General features: G+C 52.3%; 1 protein-coding gene and 1 long non-coding RNA gene across 2 annotated transcripts in view; one reads left to right on the plus strand and one right to left on the minus strand.

Annotated features, from left to right (window-relative positions):
* Window positions 1-5,854, plus strand: part of HS3ST4 (heparan sulfate-glucosamine 3-sulfotransferase 4) — a 55,087-nt gene extending 49,233 nt beyond the window's left edge. Inside the window, exon 2 of the mRNA XM_066329985.1 lies at window positions 2,330-5,854. Coding sequence (XP_066186082.1) covers window positions 2,330-2,966 — 637 coding nt within the window. The 3' untranslated portion in view covers window positions 2,967-5,854. The remainder of the gene's footprint in view (window positions 1-2,329) is intronic.
* The window catches only part of LOC136368044 (uncharacterized), a 229,319-nt gene that overhangs the window by 73,686 nt on the left and 135,803 nt on the right, over window positions 1-19,830 (minus strand). The gene's annotated exons all lie outside the window — the stretch shown is intronic.

Below are 19,830 nucleotides of genomic sequence, written 5' to 3' on the forward strand. Positions count from 1 at the left end.
TTATACTAAAAACTGTACAGCAGAAGCTGAATTTGCTTCTCCTCCTCTTTTCCTTGGTCACTGCTTCCCCATTTTCTCTTCAGGGCCAGCTCATCCATCCGTTTGTCTTTATTGTGCATGGAGTTAAACACAGTCCTTACACGTGGCAACATTTCCAGGTTATTAGCTCTGCAGTTTCTTGGCTCCTGTTTATTGTGGTAACATCATCTGAAGGGGCACTAGTAATTAACATGTTTGCTCATGCTTCTTTTATAAACCCCCAGTGTGTTTGTTTTATACAAACTAAACGAAATGCCCTGGGGTAGCTGATGCTGCTGCGGGGGACAGACACGGGTGGCTCTTGTCCTTGCTGCAGATGGGTCATTCCCCACGGTCCCCTCCCAGCTGACTGCCACGGGCTGTGAGAGTGGGCACTGAGCAGCAGTGCTGGTGGCAGCACCTCCCACTCCTCCAGCCCCCACAGTACAGCAGTGGGCACCAAGGGCTCATCTCTGATCATGCTGTGGGTCTTGCTGTGATGTACATAGCCATAAAAGCTGCTTCCTTCCCACGGGGCCGTTAAATCTGGGTACTGGATTCCCCAGGGAAGCTGGTCTGTAATTCTCCAGCATCTGCAGTCCCCAAGTGCTCCTATCCCTCTTCATTTGTTCAGGGTTTTCTTAAAGGAATAAATACCTAAAAATGCATCGTTCTGGCTAATCCTTGCCCCCGTGGTGTCACTGCTACTCAAGTGGCTGATGCAAGGCATGCATGAAGCACCAGAGTGCTCTGGGCAGAAGACAGGCTTGCAAGTGTCTTGCCGTTGGGAAGGCAGCTCCAGCAGGACCTGATGGCAGAGGGATGGCTGGCCACCAGCATGCTGGCCCTGAGGCAGTCCTGCAGGCTGCATTGCTGGCAGTCCACAGGAAAGGTTCTGCAGCAGGACAGGGCAGCCACAGAAATGCCAGTCTCTTCACCCCAAGTGCTGTGGACACCGGCAGCCCTGTGGCAGCACCAGACCCACCCTCACTCTTGCCTTGGCAGGAGAGCCCTCATCACCCCCCAAAGCACCTCAGCAGAAGAAGCCTGGTGGGCTGGGTGGCACCACAGCGAATACACAAATTACAGGGGCGTTAAAGCCAGTTGATGCCTGTAGCAGTCAAATACGAGGCGACACCGACAGGCACATCCAGCCTCTCATCTGCCTCTGCTCCAGGCTTCAGCTGTGTCCTTCCTGAAATGGGTCTTCCTGGGGCCCAGCAGTTTGACGTCAGCATTACTGTGGCTGTCACTGCCGAAGGTGCTCTCACAGAGCCATTTCAAGCCTATTCACATTATTTCCTCACCATATGTTTGCACTAAAAATAGTTGCAATACAAAGGGATAATCCTGGAGGCCATGGACATTGCCATCCTCCATGTCTAGCACAGGAGATCTGCCCAGGGCCGTGAGTGCTGCCCCAGGGCAGTGACCCCATTCCTGTCCTTGGCTCTGTGGAGGGCTGGGGCTGCCCACAGCCAGGGCCATGGTGTGGGTGGGTGTGGGCAGCAGGCAGGTCCCAGCCCCAGTGCCACCTGGCAGCACAACAGGTGTGAACCAGGCTGTGACACTCTTGCAGGGGACACCTGTAGGTTCCTTCCAATTCAGCTTATTCTGTGATTCTGTGATCACTTAAAACCCTCTGGCTGGCTATGATAATCCTTAACTGGTGGCACTGGGACAAGAATTTACCTCTTCATTTTCTTAGACATAACTGCTATCTCAATGCAGTTTCGTTTTACAATATGGTAATATGCTATCCAGGAAAATCTTGCTACATGCTAATTTATCCAGTAGGCAAATTCCTTTTGGCTAATAAAAGTGCTTGCACAGGAAGCTCAAAACCCAGCAGCAATTAATTATTGACAGAGCATGTGAATTAGAGATAAAAGAAGAGTCATTCTTTCTCACACACAAGATAGTAAATAAATTTAATTATTGTACTAGAAGCAAGGGATCTTATTCTGTATTAAGTTTTATTAGCTGAGACATTTAAAAGCATGTCATCATAACAAAAAGGTCCTGTGTAATCCGAGCTGCGCCGCTCCATACACGGCTCTGGAGTGAATGGGCTTAATTGAGCAAATGGGAGCAGATGGCTTCTGAGCAGGCAGGTATTGTGCAGGTTTAGTGTCAATTAGCTTTGGTCTACACACACCTATGGCAAATCGTCTGCATAATGTCTCACCAAGGCTGGCTTCACAGTTTGGGTGCCCACAATGGCCAGGGGCTGAGAAGAAACAAAGCCAGAAAGGCTTTTTGCCCACTCCCGCCTGGCCCCTCGCTAACCACCTCCTTTGCTTCTGCCCAGGAACGTGATGCCCAAGACGCTGGAGGGGCAGATCACCATGGAGAAGACCCCCAGCTACTTTGTGACCAACGAGGCCCCGCGGCGCATCCACAACATGGCCAAGGACACGAAGCTGATCGTGGTGGTGCGGAACCCGGTGACCCGCGCCATCTCGGACTACACCCAGACCCTCTCCAAAAAGCCAGAGATCCCCACCTTTGAGGTGCTGGCCTTCAAGAACAGGACCCTGGGGCTGATTGATGCCTCCTGGAGCGCTATCCGCATTGGGATTTATGCCCTGCACTTGGAAAACTGGCTCCAGTACTTCCCCCTCTCCCAGATCCTGTTTGTCAGTGGTGAGAGGCTCATCACTGACCCAGCTGGGGAAATGGCCAAGGTCCAGGACTTCTTAGGCCTCAAGAGGGTTGTGACAGAGAAGCATTTTTATTTTAATAAAACGAAGGGGTTTCCTTGTCTAAAGAAGCCAGAGGACAGCAGTGCTCCCCGGTGTTTGGGCAAGTCCAAGGGTCGAACTCACCCCAAAATAGACCCAGACGTCATCCACAGACTGCGGAAGTTTTACAAACCCTTCAATGTCATGTTTTACCAAATGACGGGCCAAGATTTCCAGTGGGAGCAAGAAGAAAGTGATAAGTAGAACCACAAAATCAGGAAAAAAATCTTTTTTTGTTTTTGGGATGTGAATCCATCATTTGAGACCCAAAACTCTCTTGGGGCCCGGGGCTCAGCCCTGTGTGTAACAGGCCCTTGTGTTGTCAGGGCTGCAGCAGGAGCCGCCCCACATGTCCCCTTCTGGAACTGCAGTGGCCTGTCACCTCGGGCTGTCCCCACCGCAGCTCTGGGGACCAGGGGCAGGTGGGAGGAGGAGGAGGCAGGGGGAGCAGGGCTCCTCAGGGTGACGGGGCACTTTGTGTTGATGTTTTGCTGCTGGTGTCCCCGTTGCAGCCAGGCAGGCAGGACCAGACCTCCTGCCACGGCGAGCTGGGCAAGAGGGTGACTCCCAAAACCCAGCACTGGGAAAAACCCTTAGGTTTGATTTCTCCTGCCCTGCACTTTAGTTTTGCCCAAACAGCAGCATCAGATCTGGTAAATTCAGGCCTTGTGCACTCACATGCACATTGGTCTTTGTGTGTGGAAGGAATAAAGCCAGTTATGCTGCAAAGAAACTATGTACAGGAACTTCATTTGCACCAAAAGTTTAAATTACTTCTTGCACTAAAACTAGAATTTACCAAGTGCCACAGACACCTGGCCTCAATTCTCCTCTGACTGAGGTGCACCTCCACTGTTGGAAGAGAGTTGTTTGTCCTTTGCTGAGTTGCCCAGTGAGATCAGAACTAGGGTGCCCCTGGGTCTCCACCCTCCTGGAAGCTGAAAGAACATTCCCAGGCTCCCCAGCAGTGAGCCAGGTTCCCACTGCCCAGCCAGGCTGCCCAGGCACAGTGTGGTGCCACGTGTGTCCATGCAGCACCCCCTGGCCAGGCTGTGCTCCATGGTTTGGAGCTGGGTGTTGCCAGGGGGGACTGAGGGGGTGGCTGGAGGGGACAGCCCTGGCACAGGGTCTGACAGTCAGGACCCCTGGCACTGCCACTTGTTTGCACCTTGAAAATGCAATCCCTGCTGCTTGCTGGGGACAGCTGGGGTCGCAGAACAGGGAAGCAGCCTTCATCTTACTTCAGAATTACAAGAGAGCAATTAATTCCCAGGGCAAGCACTGCTCAGTGCACAAAGCCTGTGCTCTCTAGTGGAAATGACCAAGTCACCCAGATTTGCAAATCCTGGTAGAAACTATAGAAAAAACCTATATCCCCACTCGATCCCCCAGTGTCATGAGAGCTGTTTGCTGGCCCCAGCAGACAACAAAAGCAGAGCTTTCCCACAACTGCACAATTCCACCTCCACTGCTGCAGGAAACCAGGCAGAGGGAGAGCAAAGGTGAAATGCAGAACTGCTGAAACTCTCCCTCGCATGGTGATTTCTCAGGGCACTCGGACACTGCTGGCAGCTCTCTTTGTTCTGATGAGGGCTAAGGCTACCTCCAGGTTGGGGTGTAGCCACCTGAGAGTCCCCTCCCACTGGGCAGGTCCCCAGCAGAGGTGCAGGATGGGGTTGCTGCGGGAGGACAAGGACTCAGTTCGAATTGAGGTGAAAGAGCTCCCCACAGCTCCAGCTAACGGGATGAAATCACTGGTGCATTCCTGGGGTGACAAGGTGACCCTGCTCAGGATTCCAGGGCCTGTCATGTGGCTCATTAGGACACGGAATGGTGCCGGTGCCTTGGATTGGATGAGAAGAGCTGAAGCCATTTGGACCATTGACTACATGGCCCGTGCTGGAGGGGCACTGCAAGGTCCCTGCTGACATCACGTCACTTCCCATCAGCCTGGTCAGATTTAAAAACAGCTCCTGACACAGTTTTCACAAACCCACAAACTCCCAAATTACTACAGGAAAATTGGAAGCATATAATAAGAAAAATCTTACGGTGTTTCAAACGTTAAAATACCAGAACAGGTCCTACATGAATCCTGTTGTTGCATAATTTGGTGCAAGATGCTGAATGGAGGACAAGGGGCTCCAGGCCCATCCCTCACCAGAGGGCTGTCTGGGAATCTCGGCCTGTCTCTGGAGTGCTGCACCCCCCGTGTGGTGGGGCTGGCCCTGTGGGTGCTGGGCTGGGTGCTGGGGCTGGCAGCTCTGGTGACTGACAGGGGCTCAGCTCCAGGGGATGGTGGCTCCTGGCTGGGCTGGGGACACGCTGCTCCTGCTGTGCCCCTCTGCCTGCCCTCACACTCCTTATTTCTGCCATATATTCAGAGGTTTATTTTTTATACCAGACGCCATCTGCAGCTCGGCAGGAGCTGATGGGTGCCCGCTGGGAGAAGACACCCTGCTCCTGGGCCCTGAGTTCCTGCTCCATGGACACCAACCCCTCAGCGTGGTGGGACAGGACCCTCCAGCCCCCAGCCCTGTCCCCAGGTGCAGCTGTGGTGCTACCAGCACTGCAGTGCTGGGGGGGAGCAGGGACATGCCAGTCACCCTGGGGTGGGCTGTGGGCATAGGGACTGGGATGGGGGGTGGCGTTATTTTGTTTTGTTCTTTGGAAATGTGCCCCATGTATGCCCCACTGCAGCTGGGGCTGGATGGGGGGATTGTTTTCTATCTGGCCAGAGAGAGGCCTGCCAAATGAGAGTCAGGTTAATAACACTTTTTTTAAAAAAAACTATTCAAATGTCAGCATTAGAATACACAGGAAATTGAATTTTGTATTTGGTTTCAATTAGCAAAGCATAAATTATATTTAATTTTATACACAGACTGAGTGATTCATTGTTCTGGAAAAGCTGGTACTTTCTGGTTCAGAGACTGGAAATGGAGAGCAGGTCTGTTCTGAACCTTCCTTGCTGTGCTGTCACTGCCTCCCCAGTGCGTCCCTGTCCGTCAGTGTCTCTGTACCTGAACGATGTGACTGTCCTGAACTGAACCCTGGAATCCCCAGCACTAAACAATAAATCATTGTAGCAGTATTTCTTGGTTCTATTTCTCTTGCCCCCCCAGCAGCACCAACACCCCATGAGCAGGAGCCACAAGGGGACAATGTTGGCTGTGACCTGCCACCTGCCAGCCCAGCTGGCTGCTGTGACCTGTCCCACAGGCCGTGGCCCCCACAGCCAGAAGGGCTGGGGAAGACACATGCTGCAGCCAGGATCAGAATCAGGACCAGGACCATCTGCATGTCCTGGTTTGGGGAGGAGCTTTCCTCACTGACCTCTCAGTTTGGGGTGCACCTCCCAAGGGCACAAAGAACAAATTCCCGGTTAATGTCTGGGACATTTCACTTGCTGCTGATTAAGGATAAATCAGTGGCTAATAAAAAGAGAGGGCTGAGAGAGGGCTGGCTGCCAGGCAAAGAAATTAGGAGGAAAATTTTTTTTATCTTATTTTGTGTGCACAATTTCCTGCTTGTTTGAAAAAAGGTTATTTCACAGCATGGTCCTATTGTGTCATCTGATAAAAGCCACGGAAAAACTTTTATCGACAAAATTAGGAAGTAGTGAACTATAAAATTGCTAATTATTTTCTAGTAAATTTACTTTTAAATAACTTTAGACACCAATTACAGGCACCATTAAGCACCATTAACACTGGGTATATTTACCAAACAAGGATGGAATACTTATTCAAATCAAGATCATTTTGGTGTACATTCTTCTGTTTGGAAAGCAGCCCCCTCTCATCAGATATTTAAAAAGCCATCAGAAGATCAATTACACCTCAGGTTCCTAATCCATGAGCTGTGGTGTGCTGTAATTCAACCCTTGAAGGAAACACCTGTGGACAGGAGCCGATGTCCTGAGGAGCGCCCGTGCCACCGTCCTCTGTCCTCTCCTCCCGCACGCCCCTGGCAAGCGACTCTCACATCCAGCTGATGCAGCCGTCTCCTGCAACGCCTCCATCCCTGCTCCGAGCGGGGTTAGCAGGGTCATCCCCCTCGGCACAGCCCGTCACCGACCGGAGCGCGGCTCCTGCGGCGGTGCCTTGGCTGCCCTGCGGCTCTCGCTGCTGTGGCCGGGCGCGGCACCGACCCGCCTGTCCTCAATGCCCGCATCCCCTCCTGCCCTGGGGAGCTGCGGGACCCGCCTGTCCTCAATGCCCCAGCCCGTGTCCCCGGGAGCTGCGGGACCCGCCTGTCCTCAATGCCCGCATCCCCTCCTGCCCTGGGGAGCTGCGGGACCCGCCTGCCCTCAATGCCCGCATCCCCTCCTGCCCTGGGGAGCTGCGGGACCCGCCTGTCCTCAGTGCCCCAGCCCGTGTCCCCGGGAGCTGCGGGACCTTGTTCCCCGCAATGCCCCAGCCCGTGTCCCCGGGAGCTGCGGGACCTTGCTGTCCTCAATGCCCCAGCCCGTGTCCCCGGGAGCTGCGGGACCTTGTTCCCCGCAATGCCCGTGTACCCGGGGCGGTGCTGCCGGCGGCCCCGGTGCCGCTCCCCGTGCCGGGACAAACGCCGGCTCACGCCTCGTAATTGGAGGTTGCCAAGCGGCTGTCAGAGAGCTGGCTGCAAAGCTGCTACCTGCTCCCACTTTCCTGCTGTCATCTTTGACATCCTCATTATTTATTAACTGCCCGGTACCCAACAGGCCGCCGCCGATGCAGAGATGCTCAGATTATGCAGGTTCGATATGCTGCCTGCCTCCAAGGTCACGTCCTCCAGGATGTCTTGCAAACCAGATTGAAGAGGTACCAGCAAAGATGCAACATGTTCTGTGTTGCTGATGCCAGATTTCAAACAGAGCCCTTTGAATAAGGATGACTTACTACACAGCATCATGGAATCATGGAATTGTTTAGGTTGGAAAAGGTCTCCAAAACCATTAAGTCAAACCATTCCTCCAGCACTGCCACGGCCACTGCCAAGCAATGTCTCCAAGTGCCACATCTACACAGTTTTTAAATCCCTCCAAGGACAGTGATTTTGTCACTGTGCTGGGCAGCCTGTGCAAGGGCTGGACAGCCCTTTCCATGGAGAAATTTTTTCTTAATGTCCAATCTAAACTGGGCCTGATGCCTTGATTGTCCTGTACCTGCTGTGTGGTGGTAGTCAAGGTGATCTGGTCCTTAAGCTTCGTGAACACCAAGGTCAGACTGAGAGGCCTGCAGTTCCCTGGAGCAATTCTGTGCCCTTCAAGATTCCCAAGGAAATCTGTCAGCCAGGCTCCTTAACAGCTCAGCCTGCCCTCTGCCCACTCAAGGACGAGGTTCTGCTGACCCCTCCTAACTCCCCCAAAGCCAAATATTGTCACTTTGGGTTCTCTGTGCTCTGACCAGATGGTGATATCAGGCCCTGCTGTCCCCATTCCTGCATGCAGCTTGGAGCATTCTCTGCACCAGCAAACCCAGGGCCCAGGATGTCAGCTGAGATCCTCCACCAGCTTTACACTGTGAGGCCAGGGGTTTGTCTGTACACCCCAGCCCAGGGGTGGCAGTGTGTGGGTTATTTAGTTATTTATTTGGGCAGGTGGTGACCCTGCAGTGACCTGTTACAGCTTGGTCATCAGGAATCACCCTGACCTCGGCCACTGCCTCCCTGGTACAGTGCCAGTGCTTGTGACCCTCCACCTGCAGTGCCATGGCATTGTCACCCTGTGCCACCAGCCTGTGACATCCCTGGCAGAAAGAGCTAAACAATCTTTCACATCCCAGATTTCCTGGGGCCCTGTGCTTGGGGTTTTGGTTTTGCTAACTTCAGAAACTCTCCCTCTATGACTCACTTGCAGGGAAAAAGCTATGATTAGAAAATTTTAGGTGCCTTTTAAGATGCTGTTCTAACTTCTGGGACAGGAAGAAATGTTTGAGGGTCACATCACAATTACTTTATGCCACCAACAGGGATATTTTGAAGTTTTTAGCTGCAATATAAGGACTAATACCAGATATCAGCACTTGGCCATATGTACCCTGTGCAAGGACAGAGGCTGACAGATGTACCTACAGATGAACAGATTTCTGCTCTCACCTCCACTGTCCCATTGCCCCCACAGGGCCCAGAGGGAGAGTCACTGTGTACACAGTCTTCAGGGAAAAGAGAATGAAGGGAACTGGATTTGTTGCAGCACCTCATTTGTGACTGAAGTCATTATGTGCAGAGAGACGTATGGGTAGCTGAAAGACAGAATTAATATAGTAAGTAATCCTCTCCCTTTAGCATATCTTTCTGCATGAAATAATGGTTTAATGTCTAACTTTTCTAGGCACATGCTTTTCCTCATAACAAACACTTATATGAGATGCAGCTATTTATGTTTCAAGGCAAAAAGTGTGGAGTGTAATGGACTCTACTCTGACTATCCACCCATGAAGAAATTCCACTGTATCATGGGAAATGAGGAAAAACATTTTATTTGGAGGCAATTTCTTTCTTTTTAAGCCACTCTTATCTTTCTGCCTTGTTCTCTGTTGGAGAAGATATTTGCTGGCTCTGATATTTGTTGTCGGGCCATCCCCAGCAGGGATGGGCACCCTCAGAGCAGGCAAAGATGTTCCTGGAGCCTCCAAAGCAGCAGTGGCACAAAGGTGGGTGGCACCTGCTGTCAGATGGAGGAGTGCTGGCTGTCCCAGGGGCAGGGCACTGCTCTCCACCACTGCAGTGCCTGACCATGGCAGCCCTGGCTGCTGGACCTCAGGGAGGAGCCCCCTGCTTCACTGCTCCTTTCACCTCCCTCAGGCTAAATCCAGAGCAGTGTGGGGCAGAGATCTGTCTCATATGGAGACCTGCCTCCAGGTGTTGCTCTCTGTAGTCTCCCAGGTAGGTCCCACAAACAGCCAGACCACAAAGGAGCAGTGAGGTTTTCCCTGGCAGTGACACCACTCTGCACTCATCCAGATGATGCAGGGGATGTCTGTGTCAGGAAGGCAAACGGTACATCTGGCAATTTTCCACCCAACTGACAGAGATAAACAGGTATAAATATACCCCATTAATAGTGTAAGCATCCTTCAAAGCTTTTGTGGAGAGGTTGTGGGGCCGGCGTGTGGCAAGGGCTGGTGCTGCAGCCAGGGACCTGAGCAGCAGCTATGGCAGAGCCACCAGGGACTGCAGAGCCACCAGGCCTGAAGCCCCTCACTAGCAGAGACAAAGCAAGGGCCACCAGTGGCAAAGGGAGACATTCCCCAGGAGCAGAAGACCCTGGGAAAGCCCTAAGTGCACCTGGCAGCGCTGGCAGGGCAGCAGCAGCATTGTCCTGTCAGGTGCCAGCTGAGCTGTGCCCTCCCCTCCACTGTGGTCACTGCCAGCTCAGCCCTGGCAGGTCAGGAGCTGCTCAAGTGTCCCACCCCAGGGACTGACATCCATCCCTACCGCAGGGGACCCTCTGCAGCACCCAGCGGGGATGAGCAGGTTAGACCTGGCTGGGTTTCAGCCCTAGTTCAACAAGGGAAAGATAATGGCAGGGTTTTGCCTTGATCTAAGAAAACTACTGCAGGATAAATTGCAGTTAATGAAAAGAGTGAGGAATAGGCAGGTCGTGGGGGTGACCTCACTCAACTCTTGAAGGATTTTTTTCTGAGAGGATAAGCAGCTGAGAGCAAGTCCTTTGTCAAATTCAGTTTTTGCCAGGGAATCTTTACAGCCACATGACATGTGAAGCTAGAGGGCTGGATGCTGTGCCTGCACCAGAAACCTCTCCCTGTCCAGTGCCATGGTAGAGGAGGGAGAAGTGCTTCAATTCCTCAGTGATCCAAATTTACTTGCGAAGAACCAGGTAAATCTCATCACAGTTAATTCATGCTAATTTAATCTGATTTCTCAGTGCTGTCTGCTCCCCCTGTCCTGTGTTTCAGAGGCTCAGTGGGTGCTGCTGGAGAAACAAGACTCCAGAGCTGGCTGATGACATGAGCTGCTCACAGCAGGTGATCTCCTTGGAGTAGGGCAAGTGATTTATGGTGCTTTGCCCAAATGCTGATGGTTCTGACTGCCCTGTGGGCTGACCTGTTTGTCCAGCAGATATTTACTGCCTAGCAAAGGTTTACTGCTCAGAAGTTTGCTTTGTCCTAAAAGACCACTGCATCCTCTGAGACAATTGTGCCATTTCCTAGTCCTTAGCACTCCCACCAGCACAGCTCCCCCTGACATCAGACCAGGCTGCCCAGACACTCCATTAGTGACTGTGCAAAGAGGCTGCAATTGGAACATTTTCCAGTTCACACAATCTGCCAGAGTTCACAGCAGAGGAGAGTCCTGCTGAGAGGGGCTTCACAGCTCCTGAAGAACTGAATCTCCCAAACTGGAGAGCAGGCACAGCAGCAAGCATTTGGCTCATCCATTTGGTCCAGGGCCATCTCTGCATCTCTGTAATACAGAAAAACAGTTTAACTAATATTTTTTTTTCTAGCAAGATTTGATAATAAAATCATAAGTCTGGTGTTTTCCTTCCAGATATGACAACTTATGTGGAAAAGTTGATTTGTAAGATTTACGGTATAAGAATTACTCTCAGAAAGGAAAAAACCAAACAGACCCAAGGCAGTGCTCCCAGAGACATATGCTAGAAATCTTCTAATGCCCTGAGAATTGTGAGTTTTAACCCCATCCTAATATGGAAAATGTAACTCAGAGGGAGCAGCATGTGCCACTGGCTTGTCCATCTCTTTTGCTCTCTTCACAGCAGCAGAACTCTCAGACCAGCCAGTCAGCTCTTGGTCCTGTCAAAACTGCAGCATCCAGTTATTAAATACAGAAGAGAAGAGCTCGGGGCAATGTGAGCTGCGGCCCTGACCATGCAGTGAGGCTCTCCTGAGGGGGCTGCACACACACCAGCACTCTGCAGCAGACAGGCAAACACGGTGCCCCAAACCCTGCGGCAGAGGAGACTCTTCCCCCTGCCCCAGGGAGGGAACAGGTGACCTGCACCTTCTGTGGGAGGTTACCTGTGGGGACAGATTGTTGGCAGTGGCCACGTGGCTGCTGGCCCAGTGCAGTGCAGCCTGTTTGGAGAGGTGCTCATGGCCTGACAGCCTGGAGGCCATTTGCACCACGGGCTACAAATAAGATGCTGTTGGCACATTTCACCGTCACCAGGCACATACCAGCTGCTGGAGCCTTCCCCATGCCACCAAAGAGTCTCTCTGTGGGCACAGCTGCTGGCACTCAGTCCACACAGCACCTACAGTTTCTCTGCTATTCACCATCTTGTTTTATGTTTAATGAGTTCATGTAACTTTTTGTGAAGCAGCGAGGAAATGTTTTCCAGGGAAGCCACTTCCAGCACATCCTCTGTGTGTAGGTTGGATGTTATGGAACAGTGGCTCTGTTGAATGCATTAGCATACAGCACTTCACTTACTCACCTAATCTACATATTTTTCTCCAAGGGTGAGGAAAACCTCCAGGTGCTGGGAGGAAGCTCAGGTGCCTGGGGCTGCAGCCCAAGGCAGGTGGGCATGGGCAGGTGTGGGGCAGAGTGCTGTGGGTCTGACAGTGGCCAAGGGGGGCTGGCTGACCGTGTTCTCCAGCCCAACCACAGTAAATGGGACCTGCATGAGGCAGTGCTGCCTCCTGCCAAACTCTCACCTTCACCTGCTGTCCTCTGGCCAGGCCAGGGGACCAGTCCAGCCCATGTCCCACTGCCCTGACCCCCGAAAGGAGGGGGAGCAGAGCTGCCCCACAGCTCCCTCCTGGGCTGTGCTCATGGAGAGACACACACATGCTTCTGGCACCCAGGCATTTTTTCATCTTGGCACAGAATTCTTCCAGAGATGATTATTTGAAAGATGAGTCACCAAATACAATAGCAAAGACACATCCTTGACTTACTGGCAGAGAAGGGATGTGACCAGCATTAAGTCTCCATGCAACGTCTCCATCACACAGCGTCTGGCGTTTATTCTAAACAGCTCTCAGTCTTGAGCAGAATTGTTTTTTCACATCAGAAATCCAGCTACTTTTTTCGTAAGGAATGTTCCTTAATGAAAGGAAAAACAGACAGTGTTCATGGATGTAAGAATCATTACAGCACAGCTATGTGCTCTCTGCAGCTGCTGCCTGTTACAGCCTGTTTGTAGGACACGGGCATACATGGAGATGCACATCAGTATCCCCCACTGGGGGTGCCAAGGTTGTGCCTTCACATGGGGCATAACCCAAAGGACACCTTTGTACAAGGAGTCACACAGAAAAGCCCGGGGGAAAGCCTGTTCCTCCCAGGGTGAATCCGTCTGGACACAAGAGGAGAATTTTTCACCATGAGGACACAGACAGAATAATCTCCCCAGGGAAGCAGCCCCTGCTCGGCCCCTCCCGTGCGGGCCCGGAGGCAGGACCCGCGGCAGAAGCCCGGTGCCTTGGCCGGGAGGAGCCGGGAGGAGCTCCCGGAGCAGGGGCTGGGTGTCGCTCTGCCCTCTGCTGAGCAGGGGCTGCTGTCTGGGAGCATACTCCAACCCAGCAGAGTGTCCTGACCTTGAGGGTGTTGGTTTAACTAGGATATGAAATGCAAATATAGCCTAAGCTCAGTAATTCTGGCACCCAGCAGAGAGCCTGAAGGGTGGAACGCTTCCCAGAAGGGTCAGCAAGAGCAGAAAAAATTATATAGAGCAAATAAACAGAATAAAAGGCGTCTCACTTATCCTGGTGCAAAGGGCTGCAGCTCCAGGGGACTGCAGGAGATTGTGCTGCTCTGAGGCTTATCCTCAGGGACAAGCTGCTGATCGGGAGACAGAGGAAAGGCGAAGGGCAAGGAGTCAATTTGTTTTAAATAACTGCAAGCCAGGAGGAAGTCACCCCCGTTCTGCTTCTTGGCTGCTTCTCTGTCACTCATCACCTCGCCCCACAGCAGAGGCAGTCCCCTCAGGGATTTCCCAGGATCTGGGGCCAGACCTTTGGAGAGGGGATGATGTGTGATTATGTCCCCTCAGCCTGGGAGGGGAGACACCCCGGAGACAGAGCAGCCCCCATCGAACCTACCCCTCCTGCTTAGAGGAGCTGCCACCACCAGCCTTGTGGGGACCTGGATACACCAACCCAAGCTACTGCTACCAGACACAAAAACACCTTGAACCGAGCAGATTTAAATACTCATTTTCAAGTCAAGGTGAGGCTTGCACGTTGTCAGTAATCTCCAGCAGAATCATCCAGAATGCTGATCCTGGCTCTGCATCTCCCAAGAGGAGCAGCTCAGGCCCGGGTGTCAGGGTCACAGCCGGGTGTGTTTTGGCCCCGTGGGGATGGGGAAACTGTGCTGCCAGCTCCAGCACGGAGCAGACACAGAACAGACCCCAGCCCTTCCAGCTGGCTTTGCCCGGACCCTCAGTGTCCCAGGGGTGCCCCCAGAGCAGCCCCCAGCAGCAGAGCAGGGGATGCACACCTGGGACATCCTCACTGCCGGCCCGTGCGGCATCTCGGGGCAAGGACGGAGGGGACACGGCTGAATTGGGACACAGCTGGATGGGGACACAGCTGGATGGGGACATGGCTGGATGGGGACATGCTGGATGGGGACACAGCTGGATGGGGACACGGCTGGATGGGGACAGGGTTGGATGGGGACACACTGGATGGGGACATGCTGGATGGGGACATGTCCGGACCGGGACAGGGCTGAACGGAAAGGAAGGACATGCCAGGAGCTGCAGGGCACAGCCAGGGGCAGGGACAGGACTGGCGAAGGCACAGCCGTGGGCTGGTGCTCTGGGGTGCTGTGGGGCAGCCCCACAAGGCACCAGACAGGGCCAGGAGAGGCAACCTCATTTCAGCGTCATGACTTCATTAAATTTTAAAACACAAAGTACAACGTTTATTGGGAAGAATCGCTTTCCTACCAATTACAGTTAATAGGGTAAAATTAATGTACCAATTAATATGGCTTCTAAACTTGGTCTAATATGTTAAATACTGTTCCTATCTCTGTAAAAGCAGAAAAATAAAGTGATGATCAGGATAGGAGCTAATAAAGTTTTGCTTCTCTGTACTTAAACTATTTGGCATCACTGATTTAAGGTACAGGAAAAAGGAGATTATTTAACATTTTAAGGTTTGTAAGACCCATAAATCATTTCATACACGCCATATTTGTTGAAAAGGATAGAATACATTCAATTTTACAGTATATTAAACTTCATCTAATTTGAACGTAAGAACAGACCAGCAAAATAAATGACCAATTTCTGAAGCAGAAATTACCATTTGGCTGCTGCCATTGTGAAGCTGCTGGTATTTTATCATGTTCTTAACATAATATTGCTTGTCTATTGATGCATAGTTATAGTGCTAGTCCAAATTGGAAGGCGGTGAAAGAGGACAGTGCAGAGGGTTTTTTTAATAGGCGTCATTTGTCAGATGTTATTTCAGAGGTCTTTGCACTGATGATAATATGCAGATTAAACCAGAAGTAAATAGGGAAAAAAAAAAAAAAAAAAAAAAAAAAAAAAAAAAAAAAAAAAAAAAAAAAAGAGAGAGAGAGAGGGAGAGAGAAAGGCAGAAAAGGAATGAGAATTTCAGCCCATTTTGGCTGCAGCAGGTGGACCAGCCCCGGTGGGACCAGACAGCAGTAATTAATCTGGGTTTTAGGGTTTCTTCTGAAACCTCACAGTACTTGACTAAAGGAGATTTCCTTCCTTGCCTCCCGGTGCTGTGGAGCCACAGGGAGCGTGGGAGCACCGAGTGCAGGGGCAGGGCCGGGATGGAGCTCCTCCCGCCCAGCACTGTCCCCCCCCCCCCCCTCACTCTCCCTGCACCATCCAGAAACCTGAGCACAAATAAAAATTATGTTTAGTTTGCAAAACAGGAGGAAGGTACCTCCATCCTCTAGAGTTCATTGTTCTGCTAGACTTGGTATTATAGTGGCAATATATTACAGAGAAGAAAAATCAGCTGCCTGCTGCCTCCAGAATGACAATGGAAACCACAAACACGTTGGAGCTGCAGCTGCCCAGAGGGAATCTGCCAGGGCTCTGCAGGCACTGGGACACCGGGAAGGGTGCTCGTGAGGAAGAAGTCCCACTCAACCCCATGGGCACAGCATCCCATGGGACAAACAGACACCTCCTGCACAGCAGGGATGGCCACAATCCAGGACCCAGCAGCCCTGGTCATTCCTGCTGCTTCTCTGCCACCTCAGGCTCTTCAGGCAGCAGCTCCTGTGCCAGGGCAGAGCATCATCCCAGGGCAGAGCACCATCCCAGGGCAGGACATCACCCCCAGGGTGGGCACTACCCGGGCAGGGCACCCTGCTGGCACCAGGGGAGCCCATCACTGCCCACTGCTCTCAGTGCCTGCCCCAGTGCTGCCACTGGCACAGCTACAGAGCTGAAAACAGCTTCCTACCAAATCCACCAAACAAGGTGGTTCATTTGTATTAAAGACAATCATCCTGAGCCCTAATCCTCCCAGGCCCTCAGTGAAGGGCTCCTGCTGCCTGCAGGCTGCCAGGAGAGGGGGCAGAGCAGGGGGCAGCAGTGCAGAGCCTGCAGACAGTTCTGCACTGGCAGCTACTGAGAACCCCCTGAGCCTGGCTCTGCTTAAACCAAATGAATTGCTCAGATATTAGAACTGGAACTGGGTTCTGTGCCTGCAAATCTGCACGGGGATATATTGTGTTTTAACATAGATTTCAATTACTTCCCAACCTTCAGTGTGATGATGTGACATTATGCTCTACTGCCAGGGTTTGCCAGCATGCTCCTACTTTTATTTCTCCTGTTAAATATGGTCTTTGTTGCGCTTCATTGATCTCTGAGCATATTCTGCTGTTTACAACTTTGATAATCTTTGTGTAATCTTCAGGGGTAATTGAATTCTGACAAACATAGCTGAATTTTAAACACCACACAGATTTCAGTACATTGAAGAGCCATGATGTGAAAGTCAAAACTGGAAATGGGGAGCAGCATTTGCTTTCAGTGTCTGTCCTGAACAACAGGAGATGAGCCAGGCTCAGAGCCCGGGGACATCGACAGCAAGGTAGGAGACATGACTGGGGGTGGGACCAGACCTAGCCCAGAGCTTAATCCCAAGTAGAAAATATAATGTCATTTAATGATTTTTTAATATACACCCCCAAGACACTTCTGCACTTGCACAAAGTCCGAGAAATCCCACTGGGTCTACTCTGCTAGGATAGGATACAGTCAGCAGCTACCAATCTTCACTAAATACCTCGGGAATTGCCCATGTACAAATAAATTATTGTTTTTATGGGCATATATTGCGAATTAGACAAGGGGGAAAACGTTGCAGTTGGATTTTGATGTAGAAGGTTTTTTTGCAGAGCCCATGGGGCACATGCATAGCGCTTCCATAATCATTATTGTTATTTATTATTTGCCAGCACCAGGAACGTGCCCAGCCCAGCACAGGCCAGATGGAACACGGCTCCTGGGCAGCTCTGTGCTCCCAGAGCCCACAGACCCCGGGCACCCACCCAGCCTCCTGGTCCTGGCCAGGACACCATGCCCCTTGCCCCAGCCTGTCCTCCTCTCCCCGCCTCTGGCCCCAGCTGCTGCAATAAGGCACAGCCTCCCTTTTTTGGTGGCTGGAAAAAACAGCTGTCTTGCTTGAGGACATCAGATTTTTTGATGCATTTTCTACGAACTTTAATTTCCCAAACCCTCCTTGCTCAGGATGCAGGGGGACTGCTCAAGCACGCTATAAATTAGTATGCCAGCAGAGCTGCTCCTGGAAGGAGGATAAGCTCAGGCAGACAGGAAGGAGCCTCCAGAAATCTCAGTGCTGGAAGGGAAAACTTGCCGCTCTCCTGCTGTTTGTGCTGGAGCTCTGTGTCTCCAGCTTATTGCAATAGCACACGACGGCCTCGGTGCAGCAAAGATTTTCTGCTGAAGGGTCTGAGCTGCACAGAGGGTCCCCACGCAATCGAAAGAAAAGGAATTAAGGGGTTGTCTGGTCTGAGGAAAGGGATATTGAATCTAATCTGAGACGGTGTAATTTGGAAATCCAATTGCAGTTGTCCGTCAGCAAAGGCAGGCAGTGGTGAGGGAGGCTGTGGAGGACCAGAGCCCCCAGCAGCAGGGCAGGGAGGGCTGAGCCCCACAGCAGCCCGGGCCAGGGCAAAGCCTCCGTCAGCGGCCACAGCCCTTCCCAGGGGCTCTTCCACAGCCTGGCACTGCCGGGGGCCAGGGGAGGAGGAGCAGGAGGGGAGGAAGGCGGCCCCGAGCTCTCCCCACCTTCCCCTCTGCCCCGGGGATGGAGCCAGCGAAGCGCTGGGTGCTCATCCCCCGGGCACTGCAGAGCTTCCCCTCGCCTCCCTGCCCTGGAGACCCCTGACACCCATCACTATTGATTTGACGTTTTTGCTGGAGTTTAACTTGGGCTCACATTCCTCCTCAGAGTTCACTTGCCCAGGGTCATTACACTGATACTTTCCCAGAAGCCAGGCAGTTTTTTAAGCTCCTGGATGGATGCAGTGACCCAAATGAGGTCAGAGTCCTCTGCCATGTGGCCCTTGGCTAAAGGCTCCCGCAAAGCCCCTGCAGATCCCAGCTTCCCCCCGCCTCACCCCCGGACAGGAGGCTCAGAGAGCTGGATTTCGGGTGCCCAATGTCCATGACTTTGCACACGGGGCTTGGCAGTAGGACACAGCCCACGTCTGACTGCAGAGCCCAGCCAGAGCTGTGCTGGGGGGCTGCCCGTGGTGGGCAGTGGGTCATGGGGTCCCCACCAGGGTTGGTGTTGGCTCAGCAGCCCTCCAGCCTGCCGGGAATCGCAAGGGGGACAAGGGACACAGATGTATCAGGGCCACCCCTGCCCACCAGCCAGCCCCTGGAACTCCCAGGGGTGAGGAAAGGAGGGCAGAGACACAGACCCTGTCTCTCCTGCGGGACTGGGGGGCCCTGATGGAGCCTCAGCACTGGCCCTGCCCTGATGGAGAGGTGGGGAGCAGATGAAGCCTCCCTGCAGCACAGCACTGAGCATCCCCCCAGCAGGAGAGCTGGAGCAGAGCTGCTCTCAGCTATTAGCTCCCCACATGTGCTTTATTTCCTGAATTAAAGAGCAGAATTATAATGAGACTTGACGTTAAATTTCATAAAAAGTCAAGCTAATCAGTGACCAAACCTGTAATTGATTCTTTTGCTAGTTCAATACTTAATGCTACATGTTAAGCAATAGGATTTTACAATTTGCTAGCACTTCACTTACAGAGAATTAAGCAATAAAAATCTATTCAGAGTACAAGCAGCAGGAAGGGAGCCACAGCTGCCAATACGTGAACAAGCCAATAAAGTGGCTCAACACTTGCATCAGTATCTTGTTTTTCAGAGTATCTACCCCTGTTTGATAGTGAAACCTCTTCAACACATGCAAAGGAGGTGTGAACCCCCTCGGGAGGTGATGCTGAGGCGGGAATGCCGTGGATGAGGCGCAGGTGGCAGCAGGTCACTGCCAGCCCTGAGGGCTGGAGGGTTGGTGGCAGCTCGGGGACCCCCCCAGGACACTCGGGGCCAGCCCGGAGGATACAGCTGTGCCCCAGGTGTGCTGGAGCACAGAGACTGGCACCTGAGGCCAGGCACCCACTGCCTGCGCAGGAGCAGAGCTCCTGCCCTGCCACCCTGCACGGGGGCAGCCCTGGAGGGGACAGCAGGCTGAGAATGCTGCTTTTTAGAAAATATTCTTCTCAAACTTCTTGCACTGTTTGTTTGATATTATTCAAGGCGTAATTCAGACCAAGGAAACAGCTCCCACGGACATTTCCATAGAGAGGTACCTGATTTCAGTTTCAAACAGTTTGTGTTTTAAAATGCAAAATCACCCATATCCCTCTTTGCCCAGTTTGCCCACTAAGCTTTCCTCCTTCGGGCTTTTCTTGTGTTCCAGCACAAGTCAAATCCTTGTCTGGGAGCCCCGTGGTGCTTCTGCTGAGTGTTTTTCCCCCAGCAGAGACAGCAGAGCTGTGTGTGGCAGCACATTCCTGGGAAGGGAGCACTGTCACATGCTGAGCCCCAGGAAAATCCCGGGCTGGTCTGGCCATGACCTGCAGCTCCTGGCAGGGCTGGGGGCAC

The sequence above is a fragment of the Sylvia atricapilla genome, chromosome 15, assembly GCF_009819655.1.
Source record: "Sylvia atricapilla isolate bSylAtr1 chromosome 15, bSylAtr1.pri, whole genome shotgun sequence".
Lineage (NCBI taxonomy): Eukaryota > Metazoa > Chordata > Aves > Passeriformes > Sylviidae > Sylvia > Sylvia atricapilla.